At 35.0% G+C, this 15,419-nt stretch overlaps 1 protein-coding gene across 6 annotated transcripts in view; it reads right to left on the reverse strand.

The window, feature by feature from the left end:
• Positions 1 to 15,419, reverse strand: part of PPP1R12A (protein phosphatase 1 regulatory subunit 12A) — a 113,517-nt gene that overhangs the window by 36,842 nt on the left and 61,256 nt on the right. For 5 of the 6 annotated variants that reach the window (XM_059471538.1, XM_059471540.1, XM_059471536.1 and 2 more), the window contains exons 3-8: positions 12,847 to 12,965; positions 6,571 to 6,730; positions 4,631 to 4,775; positions 2,391 to 2,465; positions 1,844 to 1,932; positions 1,558 to 1,715 (exon numbers count right to left, since the gene is read on the reverse strand). In XM_059471538.1, coding sequence (XP_059327521.1) covers positions 1,558 to 1,715; positions 1,844 to 1,932; positions 2,391 to 2,465; positions 4,631 to 4,775; positions 6,571 to 6,730; positions 12,847 to 12,965 — 746 coding nt within the window. The remainder of the gene's footprint in view (positions 1 to 1,557; positions 1,716 to 1,843; positions 1,933 to 2,390; positions 2,466 to 4,630; positions 4,776 to 6,570; positions 6,731 to 12,846; positions 12,966 to 15,419) is intronic. The other variant, XM_059471537.1, reaches the window with a different exon arrangement.

The following is a 15,419-nucleotide window of genomic DNA, read 5'->3' on the forward strand; positions in this document are numbered from 1 at the left end:
TACAACTTTAGAATACAGAACACTGTTAAAATATTCCACAACCAGAATGCTCCTTATAATAATAATATTTTTCACTTGAAAAATCTTTCACTACCTTAAGCTGAATAATGGTAAAAAAAAGGGAAAGTAAAATCTTGGAACTTAAGAGATGTAGCTCTACAGGGAAAAGCTTCAAGTGTATCTTGCCAAATAAAGTATGAAAAAGCCTTGTTGATACTAAAACCCCTGAAGTTTACATAAATTAATTCTTGTGTCACAGTCAAATTTTCCTGGCACGAACTACTGGCAATGAAGAGAACACAGTTACCAGACTCATAAAGTCCAGCAGACATTACAGTCAGCTCAGTGACAGAGAAATTACTACATGTTATATATTATAAGTAGTTTGAGTTTAGCAAAGCTCAGTAAATAATGGATGCAAGTACACTAAGGTAAAAAAGTAATTACAAAGCCTGCCAGACATTTTTTTTCAGCTTAATATTGAAATGCTGGATTATTTCAAACTACAAAAAAAAAAAAAAAAAAAAAAAAAAAAAAAAAAAAAAAAAACCCACAAAAGAAAGTTTGGTTTCACAAGTTATTTTTACTTCTATCTACATTAAATGCTTATGATAAATTGGCTAGCTCTGAAATACACTATTAATCTTGCCTTTTCAGGTGTAGAAATTAGAATGTATTAAAATAAAAACTGACAGCTCACCAAACCCGGTTATTTTTAAAAGTTAATGTATAAAATATTAACAGGCTGTTTCTAATGACATCCATGTCTATGTAAGGTACTGCTGCATTGCAATTCTAATATTCTTTATTAGGATTAAACATATAGCTTTAAACACTTATTGTCAGACACTTGTTTTCTGGTTTGAAAGGAAAATACACATTTTGCTCTTTAATTAGTACTTACTGCTCTGATAATTGTTCAAGAAAAAAACAACCCACTAATTCTATTTCTTAGGAGAAAAATACAAATGCAAAACTTTTCAAAAGAACATTCCTCTTTAAGTTATATATGAATTAACAGTCAACATTAAAATAATACATTTAAAAGTTTATCTCAGAACACACTGAAAATATATGCACTACTACTTTATGAATACCTGAGCCAGATTAAGTAGTAATTACTTCAAGATGGTAAGAACAAATGAGAATGTTTGCACTTCTTCTGATTCAATCACTGCACCAGTTCCACAAGCAAATACTGCTAAGAATTCTTCCTCTCTAATTTGACCTTCTAACTTTTTCAATGTTTCTGACATGCTACTTCAGGCTTGTATTGTTTTATCTATCTAATTAACAGCATCTATTTGTTAAGCAGCCAATCAAGTAAGCTGGCTAATAGCTTTAACCTAAGTAGCTACCAGTGCAGACATCCATTGGATACATCTGTTATGACTCAACTTTAGACATATACAAACTTACTTTCAAATAACTGGAAACTTAGTGAAACACAGAAGAATAAGAGAAATCTAAGATACTTAACTTTGTATCATGTCGATATTAAACAAGTAAATTTATAAAGTAAATATTTAAAGAAATGCAATGCTCCAAATAACATACCTGTCTCTGCTTCAGATTCTGAGTCATCATCCTCTTCCTCTTCACTAGAACAACTGGATTCATCCTTCTTTCCTTCTTCTTCTTCATCTGCTTTCTCTTGCTCCAGAGACTCTATACTAGATGCATTCTTTTCTTGCTCCATAATCAGCGTCTCCTTACTGAGTTTGTAAAGAAAAGTATTTACTAAGTACTGAAAAATTTACTAAAGCCTGTTAAGTAGGACTTTGTGACAGTTGTAAAGTCATCTTTTTTAAAGACTTCATAATTTTTTTTTATTTTTACTTACTTTTTAAATGTTTTCTGTGTCTGATTATTATCCAAGTTGGCTGTGGATTCAATTAGGGGAGATTTCTTTTCACGTTTTTCACTATGAAGCTTCAAAACAGAAAATGATGCAGTTTAATTGTTAGAATGGCATCAGTGTGACAAAATAACAAATGGAGGGGAATTTCTAATTACTACAAACACTAGAATGTGTAAAAATTTCAAAAAGTATGAATGTTCAAAGCTATAAAAATCTTAAAAACTGTTATTCCAAGTAAGATGCTTATTGTTGATACCTTGGATCATCAAATGCCCACTGGACAAGGCAAGTTGCAGATTGCCTTTTTTCTTCCAAGGCTTTTTTGGTCACCATAGGTGACAAGTAAAGGCATAAAAGACCTTTTGAGATGACTGTGGCATCACCTGAATTGAAGCACTGAATTTAAAACTTTAGTTTTAATTTTTATCCTGCCCTGAGGTGGATACCATAATCATATGTATATTAAAATGCAACATACATACACACACACACACACACACACACACACATATATATGCACAAGGCCTACCAGATTCTGCTTCTTTTGTAACTCTTCTAAATATCCTAGAATATCTTCATCTGCCACATCAAATGCTGTCTGGCCCTGGAGAAAGGGAAGAAGTAAAACACCATAATTGTACAACAGACTTTAAATGTAGGGGACTACGATGTCTTCTCATCACATGATGATGCAGGTTAAGGAGAACATTTAGAGAGAGAAATTGGAAAATATGAATCAAGCTCTACTGCAAACTGTTAGTCTGTCAGTACTTGAAAACAGTTTTGCAATATTCACTTTTTTTTTGGGGGGGGGGGAGAAATTTAAAAAAAACACTTATACCTGATGAGTAAACACATTTTTAAGTGGTAAAAGACATGACAATAAAATTTTACTATCATTTGAAGGAAAAAAAGAACACCACGAATGAAAAGTAGATTGATGAATATAATCTCACAGTATTAGTGCCAAACAAATGTTCACAATGGCAGTTGAATCGATGGATCCTGAGCAGTTTGGTATCCTGCCCATCTTAGACTATCATATATAGCTTGATTTTTGAAGTTTTAATGATTTAAAGGAGTTGCACTAAATTTAAGCAGTCATGCATTCACAGTTTACAGCAAAACTCTATTTTACAATTTACATTCTACTTTATAAAAGATCTGCTACAACCACTTTTTATTTCTCCTTAGGGTATGATTTCCATGGCCATATACTTGAAGGCTGGAATCTAGGCAAAGTCCTGTATTCACTGGCATAAATGCAGCCGCATCAACATGCTGGGTGGGCTTACTGAGATGTTGGGGGGGATCATGACAAGATCATTGTAATTCATATGTAAAGAAGTACATATTGTACTTCTGTACAATAACCAGTAATAAAAACAGCGCAGTCATTTAAATGTGGCCTCAGCAGCTTATAAAAATAATGAAAGGTGCTCCTGTTTGTCTGTGCTTATTTCAGTTTCTCAAGATGTTAACTAAAGGCAAATTATTCCTAATTTCACTGTGAAGACTATCTTAACTGGTTAGAAAGGATGAACCTTTAAACTGCTAATTCTGATCATAGAGCAGAAGCACGTGCACCTTTCAACAAGAATTAGCCAAAACAGCTTGAGATCTTCTACCACGTGAACTATTAGCACAAGTTTATATTTGCATTATAACTACAGTTTTTAATGTGGCCTTCTACTTTCAGGTAGCTGTTAGGTGGTAGTTAGACCTACTATGACCACAAAAAGTCACTTTGCAGGAAACCGTTGCAGTTGGAAGGTTACATCTAAAATCAAATCTGCAACAGCTGATAGCTGAAGTCAGGTGCCTAAACAATAATGGCTGAGTTCTCTGAGATGCTAAGCACATACAACTGAAACGAAATCCAGAGCTTTCAATCCCCCTATCTCCGAAAGCATAATGCTTACTAGCTTACTTAGAAACAGGCAAATCTTTCCTAGCTTGCAGAAACAACTCCATATGAAAAAAAGCTGATAGGTCTCTATGCCTCCTTTTTGCTTATTCTTCTCCAGTGGATTTGAACGTACTAGAGAGTGCTCTCTAGTGCATAACCCCAGCAAAAAATCTAACACATAAATTGGAAATAGAACAGAATCTATCCGTAAAACACACTACGAAGAGAAGAATGAGAGCTCAGCACTGGCTGAAAGAAAAGGTTTGGATCCTTTTGATGGCTATGTGAACTCGTGAACATATTTATGTCTACTGGGAGCAGGATCAGCAAGCCACACAGGCCATTGCATGAAAAGTCAAAAAAATAGAGCTTAGGAAGCATTCAGGTTATGTCGAGGGGGTGCAGAGCTGCCTACAGCTTTCTTCTATCACACCCAAATCAGCATAATATAGTGACAACTCTTCAATATACCAACACAAACTGATTTTAAGAGTTAAATCTCTACCCAAAGGCACCATCATCATCTCCAGAGATCAAATAAAAGTCTGAAATGCAATCCATCAAGTCACTAATTTTGCACCTCTGAAATGCCAACAAACTCTTTCAATTATTAATCTCCATGTCAAAGATTGAATGGATCATTTAACACAGAGCTAAGCATAAAGTTGGCCTTTAAATTAATTTAGACAATCAGAGAATTTAGTTCTGAACACAACCATGCTGTTTTGACAACACATGCATTATATAAAGCTCCACGGACAGTAAACAGCAGTTTATCATCACTTTTCTTACCCTGGCTTCTAAAGTCACTTTAGAGACCAGAACTTTGTATCTTGACAAGGATTACATAAAAATCCTACCACTTTGTTGACAGCCTCCATATCACATAGGTTTTCCACTAAAATGCGACATGCTTCTTCTTTACCCCAGTGAGCAGCAGCATGAAGTGGTGTCCAGCCATCATAATCTTTAATATTTACATCGTAGTGAGCCTGTATTAAAAGCCTGAAGAAATTAAAAGAAATAGATCTTGACACTGCTGACAGGGATAAATAAATTTTCATAAAAATTGTAAAACTGCTCTACGGTAATATATTTCTCTTTTTTTTCTCATAGATATTTTCATTGGGCTACTGACAATTGATTAATTTGACTTCTCACAGAAACATCTGCCTTTTCATTGTTTAGCAGGTGTGTATACATATTTTAAGGAAAATTCAAGAAAAACAGCCTTTTCCGTTTTCTACTCTATTCACTTCCTCTCCAAAGACCATTGTCTCTACAGTTAGATATTCTTTGTACCTGTGGTAATAGGCAAAAGGCTATTTTTAAGGAAAAGAGTTGTAAAATGTAAAAAATTGTTAGATACAGTGTTCTTATTAGTAAACTATTAAAACCTCCTTCCATTCCAAAAATAGCTGTTTGAAACTTTCACTTCCTGTCATTAACTTTTTGCAAAAATCTAGCGTTTACATGCGTCAACTGTTCTCTGAGAGGGAGCAGAGTTCCTCAAAGAGAGGACCTGCTGTTCTGCCTGCATTCAGGACTCACATTCATCATGGTTCTCAGGTAAGCATCAAAGTGACAGAGGACACTTAACCCAACAAGTATTTTTATGTAAAGAGCTGTCTGAACCACTGTTCATAATTGTTAGAAATCACGTAAGAACAGAATTTTTTTCCAAAAAAATTCTCTCGAGTTTCTCAAGAGCCAATATACTTATAGTGATATCCTCCAATGAATCAACTTCCACACATGCTGAGCTGCAAATCCTGCAGTCTTGCATCCAATACAGAGCACACATTTTTGATAATTACAGCAATCACAAAAACTGCCTGCACATAGGTTTTGCCTCTCCTAGGAGAAATATACAGACTGGACTGCAGAAAAACACAGTAACTTAGGGTGCTAAAAAATATCCATACAGTTATAGATACAACTCCCTTACAGACACCTGCCACTCTAAAACAAAAATTCCTTTTTTTCAACAGAATAATTTGTCTTCATCGTGTTGAAGCATCAGGGTTTTTTGAACAGAACTCCCATTCAAGATATGCTCTGCAGACCTTAAATGCATCAATACTCACAGTCAGGATGCGTGCTCATTTTCACTTATGTTACAGTTTGTAAAAACTTCTAGCACTGCTAAAGCAGTCAATTAAATTTACAATCACATTAAAGCAATGTATTACTAATTATGCTTTACTACCAAAAAAGTAAAGCTTTGATGAAAAAGAAATTAAATATGTTACGATATACTCATATTAGATTAATGAAAAGCAGTGAATTAGGGAACATCTGGAGGCTAAAGCTTTCCAGGGAAGACTTCAAGAGTCATTGAATTGAATTTTAAAAACATCATCAAAACGCAAAGTTAAATTATCTGGTTTTTAAGTGAAAAAACTTTTAGCCTGAATTACAAACTCTGCTTTATGTATGGAAACAAATATGGTGTCCTAAAAATATGCACCAACCAGGATGGTAACTGGCATTAGAAAAAGCTCTTAAGCTTTTTTACATAGCTGTCTTTAGAGACAGGGAAGTTTTTAATCAACTTTCTTCGCTTACAAGTAAGTATTTAAGTTCAACATGTATACTATATTCATATTTTGAATGACTTAGAATAGAAAGCTAGCCACATCATGATTTATGAGTGCTTGAAAACATCAAATCAAGCATTGAGCACAGATTGTTCTAGAGACTGGGATTTTCAAGATACACTCCCGAAATGTTAGAAGTGCCCAATTCCAAGCAGCATTACATCAAGACAATAAAATATAAAAAGCTAAACCACACTTACTTTAAGACTTCTGTATAGCCCTTAGCAGCAGCTACATGAAGTGCTGTACCACCAGATTTTGCATGCCTGACATCACTTATATGGCCACTGTTGAGCCACTGTCTTGCATCTCTTAGCATTATTCGTTCTTCTTCTTTGCGAGCTGATTCTATATCAACCCCTAATTCAGACAGGGAGGGGGAGAGGGGAAGAGAAGACACAAAATATTTTAGTTCAAATAATTTGTTTCAATTATATAACAAATTTTATGCTGCATTTATATGATACATTAAAAAGCCCCTAAACCTGAATAATGTTCAGAGTTAGATATGTGTATTTTTTGGAAGATGAATTCCAAGGCTATGGAAACATTCAACACTGTGGGACAGCTTGCATAATGCCTTTTTTAACAAAAGGAAGGGCTGGGTGGAAAAAGTATTAGAAATAAATAATAATAAAACCAATCTAGTCAAACTCTTCAAACTCATTCTTCTAAGAATGTCTACCATCACACTAATAACTACTGAAGAGACCTGATAAAAAAGAGAAAAATTATATTTTAATTTTCTAAGCACCAACTACCAAGTCTGTGTAGCTGTACACAGTAGAAAACTGCTGAAGTTGTTTTACAAACAGATCTCTATGGTAAGAGAAACAACCTTGCTTCTTAACAGTGGTGACAAAATGGAGCTATACCTTCTATACTTTCTAAAGCATGAATCACAAACCTTTGACACAAATAGACAACACTTTGGATATTACACTTTCATAGCTCTACTAAAAAAACATCCAAAACACTGAAAACTTTTTACAGTATGTCTCACAAAAAAAAAATTAAATTATACACCGATGGAAAGGGAGAAACACAGTCTATCATCATAATACCTGCAAGTATATGCATCAGGTTAAACAAATGGAAATAAATTCCAGACCCTGGAAGGGTAATACAAACACATTATTTGCAAGCATTTTTGTAAGTACTACTTAAAAACATAGCAGGAAAGAGATCTTGAACTATGCAGGAGCATAATTCTAGCAATGATGGCTGAAAGGTGACAACTCATAAGGAAAAGCAATTTAGAAACTCTGATCATCAAGAGCACAAACTGTATCTGGGTTGACCTCTATCAGAAAATCAGTGGCCCAACCTTCAACAAAATGTTTTCATGTGTATGATCTCTCTAATCTTACACACTGGTATGCAGGGACTTAAGAGATATATACTGTAAAACTTAATGCTAAAGACAATCAAAAGATAAAACTTCACTAAGTACCATAAAGTAATTGAAGCAAGTTAAACAGTCAGTGTTCTGAGGACTTGACCAAACCCCTAGACTCATTCAACAAATTGCCCAGCAAAACCATTTTAATCTTGACAATTTAGGTAAAAAATTAATAGAAGTACATTTTATCAGAAACTGACAAAAAACCATAATCTGGATGTTGAGTCTCCAAGATGCAGGAAAACATACAAGGCTGTTGAAGGACTCAGCAGAGGAAAAAGCTAGAAAACTTTCCAAGTATGACAAATATGAAGAGTGAAGACCAGGAACTCTGAATCTATAATTCATTGATAGTCACACATTGTCATTCCTCAGGAAGCTCCTACATATTGATAGATGAACTACTAACTTCATGGGCATGAGCATCTGCTTTCCTTTCAGAATGACACAGCAGTGACGACCAGATTCTGGCAAAATACTCTAGAATACAGTCATTTACATGTCAGTGTTGCCTGCAAAATACTACTAGATAATAAATAGTGTATGCTCGATCATCTCTTAGTCACATTTATGTCCATTCCCTTTTTTGTATGCTCAAAGTCCAACTGTGAATCCTTATCAGCATGAGTAACCTTCTCCACCTGAAGAATCTGAACAAACTCGTATCAGTGTAAAACTGTTATTTACATAGCTGTTAGTGCTGAGGAGCTTTGGTATAAAGGAAGAGCAGAGTAAAAACTCATTCCAGATCCTGATCTTGTGAGCTTCTAAGGGGTCACATCTAAGTTTACTTTCCAGACAGCCCTAACAAGCCAGATTATTATGTCAAAACAGCAATGCTTTGCAGATAAAGTAACTAATACTCAATACAGACTTCCATTAATATCAAAAACTACTGCATTTCTGAAGCCCAAACAAAACATAATGGTTACAAAGGAGTAATGGCTGTATCAATACATTATTTTACAAGACAGTTAATTTCTGGTCATATTTCAACAGAAGAAAGTACCAGAATCTTGTCAATCTAAATAAAACATTCCACATTAATAACTGGAGTGAAAATGGGAATTAAACTTTGTGGCACAGAAAAAAGTTGTGTTCTGAGATAAATACAATTCCCATTATTAACAACAGAAAATGGAATGTAAACAGCCTTTATTATACCTTGTATGGGCTTTTCTCGTTCCTTTTGTTTTCCAGACCAGGGGAAAAGAAAATGCTCATCATCTGTTTCCAACCCTTTCTCCCGACGGCCCATAGATGGCAATGTGCTGCCTCCCAGCTCAGCCTCAGCCACAGCACTCTCTCACACCACCAGTGCACTTAACCTCTCTGGCAGCCTAACAACTTATAGCATTAATAATTTATTGCTAAATGCTTCCACTTTTTCCTGATCAACAAGTTTTACTCAACAGCCCAAATCAGGTTTGAAAACAGTGTGCCATTCAGTGAGCATTTAATGAAAATTCAGCATAAATGTAACTGCTGAATCATTGTTTCAGGACGACTCAGCCATATAAAGGCATGTTTTATAGATACTGCAGGGAAGATCAACCCACTTTTTACTTCATGAAGTGAATGTTTATATACAAATGTAATAGTTCGCATTTTATCCATATAAACAAATCTGAGTTAAGCAATACATCTGGGACAGTCTTTTTACATCACCTATAATTAAGAATGAGGAACATGTTTTTCTCCTTGGGACAGGAGTGACCATTCTGATAGTTACTGAATAAATAGCTACTACACTGCACCCCTGATTCACCTCACATCACCTCTCCCCACTAACTCACCTCGTGAGAATGTTTCCTATAATTCAAAATAACTGCTTAAGCAGTTAAAATAATTTTAAGAGGCCATCTGACGATCAATAGCTAAAAAAGTCACTTCAAATCATTATACGTAACCCCACTCGAGCCCTGAGGAGAGACAACATTTAAAACTGGCCAGGGCTGGCCAGGACTAAAACCACATCTCTTCCAAGTCTGCTGATTTTCACCAGTGCAAATGAAAACTTTACTGGTAAAAGACAACTTCCACAACTCTGTGTTGAAACACTGCAGAGTAGAAACATGACAGGTCACAATGAGAAATTTAATAATATTTTTGATGAAGGTAAATGATTTTGAGAATTGGAGTGGCCCCTTATATATACATGGGACTGACCAATGCAAAAGGTATTAGTCATATGGAGGACCAACAAAAGTCCTTGATAAAAGAGCTTTTATAACACACAAAATAGTTTAACCATATGGAGTGCAAACAGAACAGCTGTTCAGCACTACTCTGGAATAATTTCCATTAAACACCTGATTTTGTTATCTGTGAAGTGTTTGTAACTGGGTCAAAAAAATCTTTACACCTTACTTGAGCATGTAATTTCCCTTCTCAGAATTTACAAAACTAAGGAAGGTTTTAAGCTTAAAAATAATTAAGCTAATAATTCTCCACTGAAGATTAGGGCAGAAAAACATTTTCCTAATTATCAGAGTGGTAGAGCTTCAGTTACAGGACAGCTATTTCCTTAGTTCACAATTCCTGCACAGTCCATTATGTCAAGTCATTCTATTTGCTCAGCAGGACACAAGAAGACCCAGGCACAGAAAAGGCACCTGACCCTTGGTGCAATTTAGAGCTGTAGCCAGTGGGGATCTGAATGACTAAAGAAAAACAGCCACTGGATAATAATACTAGAAAATCTTTATTCTTTAATGGCCAACACTCATAACAATAGAACCTGTATAACAAGAAGATTATTTTGTATAACTGACCATCTCCTCTCTAGTCAGATCAGACCTTGGAGCCTGAATACTAAAATAGGATGAGGAAACATTGAAGATCCTTCCTTTTATTAAGCCTGTAATGTAACACAGAACTGAACTGCATTGTATTCTGTGATTTATTTTTGTGCATTTAGTGTCTCTAGAGGCTTCCACCTTTTGTCCTGTAATAAGACATGTCCTTAAAATACAGCTTGATAGCTGCTAAAAAATGGGCCCAAGTACAAATTGATGATTAACAGAATGCTGAGTAGCTGGGTAGTCTGTTTTGACACTTCTTATAAAGACAAAAGGCCTGCAAAAGCAGCAAAAAAGGAGACATAACCAATGATTCTTCTTGGATTTCTAACAGGAATAAACATCAAATATCATCACTTAAATCTGAAATCACAGTGAACCTGACCGATCTTTCCAAGCAATTTTTTGCCACCAAACTCTGCTAATCTGTAGGAAGCCAAATTTACAGCATTAACACACAACACAAAAATGAAGCTACCATGAACACAGGAATGAATACATGAAAGGGTTGCAAGGCAAAAATGTTATGGAAAGTGCCTATTTAATTTTCACACTGCATATTTTATCTACACAGAGATAGGATATTTTGTCACCCAGGCTTGTTTATTTTCAAAATAAATAGGCTAGTCTTCCATCACCCTTAACACTGAGCCAGGGCTGATTATTCCACAGACCCCACTGTTAACTTGCATTATCAAAACTGTGGCAATGTTTTATTTAATATGAAGGAGTGCATCATATGGAATTATCTCACTGCTAGAGGGATAATTATACTCAGCTACACATAGCTGAATAGCCAAAGATGAAACTGTCACAATGCCTCACTATTAATTGCCCATTAAGAGAAACAATTAGGTTCCTATTTTATAGCTATTAACTTCTCTAGCCACAACAAACACAATTATGCACTTTTTAAGTGATTCTGATAATGACCAAATAATCCTTTTTTAATGTAACATTAATACACAAATTTATGTAATATCTATATGCAAGCTAGGATGCCATCAAAGGTGCATAATTAAAATATCAGTACTGAGACAACAGTCTCAAGATTTAGTAAGATATCCACTGTAAGTTCACATCCAGATTCATACCCTTCCTAGTCCACTCTCACCCACAATCATGAAATAATTCCTTTGATTTAATCTCTGCACATAAAAGCCCTCAGTTCTTATTTCTTCACACACAAGTTTAGAAGGAGGGATAATGCCTTCCTCCCTGCTTCTGTGAAACAAGCAAGCAAACCAGCTGCCATAAAAATGCAAAAGTAAAGTAGGTTGTCCATACTAAGTGAAGTTTAGTATTTTAAAACAACCTACATTATTCCTTTAGAAGCTAATAGCTATGGTGTGGGAACACATACCTTCTTCTCAGATTTATAAAGACAGTACCTTACACAGTTTACAGTAAGCTTCAACTGTGAAATATGTAAACCTCACTGAGATTTTCAGTACTGTGGCATTATGCTGATTTTACAATTGGGATGTTCAAAATAATTAAACTTGCAAAAGAATAAAAATTAGTGTTGTTGTAATTTGTAATGTTGAATATCCACATTATAAAAATGTATGTAAAATCCTATATAACAAAATATCTCTTTAAAAAATGCAGTAACATATAAAAGAGATTTTGGAGGAGCTCATTCCCCAAACAATTCCAATTTGACAAAGAGCTACCGCAGTCATTTAGTATCACACATCAGTAAAGCCAAGCATTTCAAGAACAACCTTAAAAAATCTAGGCTGAGGTGAATTCTAGAAACAACTCTCAAGCAATACTGATAGTATTGTTAGAAAAGAGAACAACCAATTAAAATAGAGAAATGGTAATACTGACAAAAAATACAACTGTCTAATCTGATGTTCGTTGTGTGTTAACTGTAAAAACGGCTAATCAAATTTCTGTTAACACTACCGATTAACGGAATCAAAGCCTTTGCAAATCCACTCTACTTCTGCGTGTCTCTAATCTTAGTAGGTATCTCTCATTTCCCTGCAGATCATGTCTTCCAGTTTCTTTTCACCATTTGCTTTGGGCTTTAAATGGGTTTAAGCATATAAATTAAAACTGGGCAAAGCCTGAGAGACAATTAGTAGTTTACTGTTAAATTAGGTAAATCTGTTTTAAGAGACAGACACCTAAACACCATACATTCTATAGTGACCAACTCTCTTTAGAAAATAAATTGACTTCAACAGTCACAATTTAGCCCAAGTTTTCAAAAATACATTTAGTGTCCATAAATACAACCACCCTTCTGTATTCAAAATTACCTTGTCTATTTACTTCATTCTGAAGCAGCTCTTCCATTGCCTCTTCTTCAGCAATATCTAATGGAGTGTCTCCTTCACTATTTACAGCTCCTACATGTGCTCCTTGACTAATTAAATATCTGCCAACAGACAAAGAAAAAAAGCCCGTAAATAACACAGCAAAACTGATGAAAAAAAAACCAAAAAAACAACATAACAGCCACTAGGCTATCATATGCACACATACAATTAATAGAAACATTTACATTGGGTGTAAATACAAACCCTTTAGACTGTCTCCAGCCTATGAATACTGGCATGTCTCTTCATCCTAATACCCATTAATACAAAGAGCCTTCTGGTGTTAGTTTGCCACAAAGACTCCTGACACCCTTCATACATACCTGAAGAACTGAAAGAAGAAAATGGCTAGATAATGACCAAAAGTGATGACAAGTTGAACAGGGATGGAACCACCAATTCCTGTGACCTCCTCTAATTAAACCACTTTTCCTGTAACTCAGTGGCACATACAATTTGCCGAAATGATGATCCCTGATCCCTCCGGCAGATTCTTAAAGTCAATAAAAACAGAACTACATCTCCTTCTAAATATTCAATAAGGTCAGCTTTTGGTGGGGAAGGAGGAAAGGGGGAGAAAGAAAACAGTACTTTACGCATTTCAATCCCATTATGTTTTCTTATTTAATATGTTACTGTCTCAGGAGTCAAGAACCCAAAATTCCAATTATGTCACAGTATCAAATCCAACAATAGGTCAATATAATACAAAAGTATTGTATTATTCAACTGTGTTAAACCATAAGCCTACCAAGTTATTGAAAAGCTACAGTTAATGAACAATTAAAATTGATCAATAATCTTGCAGCTTCTGACCATAATATTTCTATTAACCTAAAAAATTTGATACTTTGAGCCATGACAGGTGTTAAGACAAGAAAAAGCTGCAAATCCACCTGTCTTGCACAGCTTAATTCATATATTCCACATATTTGAGAAGAAAAAAATTCAGAATATACCAAAGAATCAATCATCTGTCATAAAAGGTGTACAAAATAGAGTGCTTTCCTACCTTCACTATTACAGAATGCCAAATTATGCAGGAGACAATCACAAAATTAATCCAACACTAATACAAATGCTTTGAAGTACTTTATTGCTGCCTTAACTTCTGCCAATTAATTATCATCCTAGATAGCTGGAATCTCTTATCTTTAATCAATAACTCAGAATCTAATACTCTCATATATTTGTATTTTTTAATGTATGACTTAACTAGCACTTGTTACTAAATCTCTGTAATTACGTCAAGAAGTGCTAAGAACCAGTAGATCACAAAATGAAAACAAATTCCCAGAAAGGCAACTATTATCTCCTGACATATCCATCATCAGTTGCTAACAACAACTTTGATGCTGGTAAACCATGCTGTTTTTATACTGTTCTTCTTGAAAGAGTGCTGTGCTCTAACTCTGACCTCCCTCCTTTTAAGAGATTGAACTTCTGCAGGAATGAAAAAATAATACAGAGGAACGATGTTTCTCAACAATACTAGCTGTATTAACAGTGAAACAGCCTCCCAGGTCACAGATCAGGTAATCGCTATGCAAGGGGTTGCTAAACTGGCAAAAACAGCACTGGGGAAATCAACTCTCTTACAAAGTCAAAATAAAGTTAACCACTTACAAAAATACCTTTCTTTAAAAATCCAAGTGAATATTAATGTTCTTTCAATGTTTACGTTCTATTATAGACAGGAAAAGACCATTTTTACGTATTTCCACAGAATACCTCTAGCAGAAAATTAAACCACTTCTCTAAAGAAAATACTTACCTCATTGAAGCAGTTGTATTTGATCACTGGGTCAATGTAGATATGACAAAAGAAGGAATGCATAAAAAAATGAAGGGAATGAATAAAAGGCTAGTATAGCATTTAAAGCTATTATTTTTATAGATGGACAACTTCACCATCAATTGATCCTTTAAAGCAGACTTCAAAATGAAGCTGCTTACAGATCAAAATCAGATCAGCAATGCTAGGGGATTAGTAGGGTTGGAGAAGTACAGTTATCTGATTTTCCTTTTGCAGGTGCTTACAGGGCTTTGGTTTTCTTGGGTCAGCAAAGCAAGCATAGGTGAACTTGCTCCGAATTCACAGGATTTAAAGGAATGGAAGAAACACAACAAAGGTGAAAGGCAGCACACTTCTTGCCACAGAAGTGAGAACAGAACACACTTTTTCCAGCCTTCCTTCAGCCACCCCAACTAGGCTCCTCCACTGCTATCCCTCTCGAAAAATTAACAGTGATCCTCTCAGGAAAATTAAATGAAAGAACATTATTTACGATAAACCAAGTAACTCAAATTCCAACTATTTTAAAGACCCCTTTTAATGTGTAACCTTTTTTCACCTGATAATGAAATCTACATTTGTTCTGTTTTCCATATCATTCAGATCACCCTCATCCTGTAAAAGTGTATGATGCATTTGTTTACTTAGAGTACAGCTACTTTCAGCAAGCAATGACAGGGTTCACATGGTACATGAAGTCAACCTGCTACCTACAGAA

The sequence above is a fragment of the Ammospiza nelsoni genome, chromosome 5 (genome assembly GCF_027579445.1).
Source record: "Ammospiza nelsoni isolate bAmmNel1 chromosome 5, bAmmNel1.pri, whole genome shotgun sequence".
NCBI lineage: Eukaryota > Metazoa > Chordata > Aves > Passeriformes > Passerellidae > Ammospiza > Ammospiza nelsoni.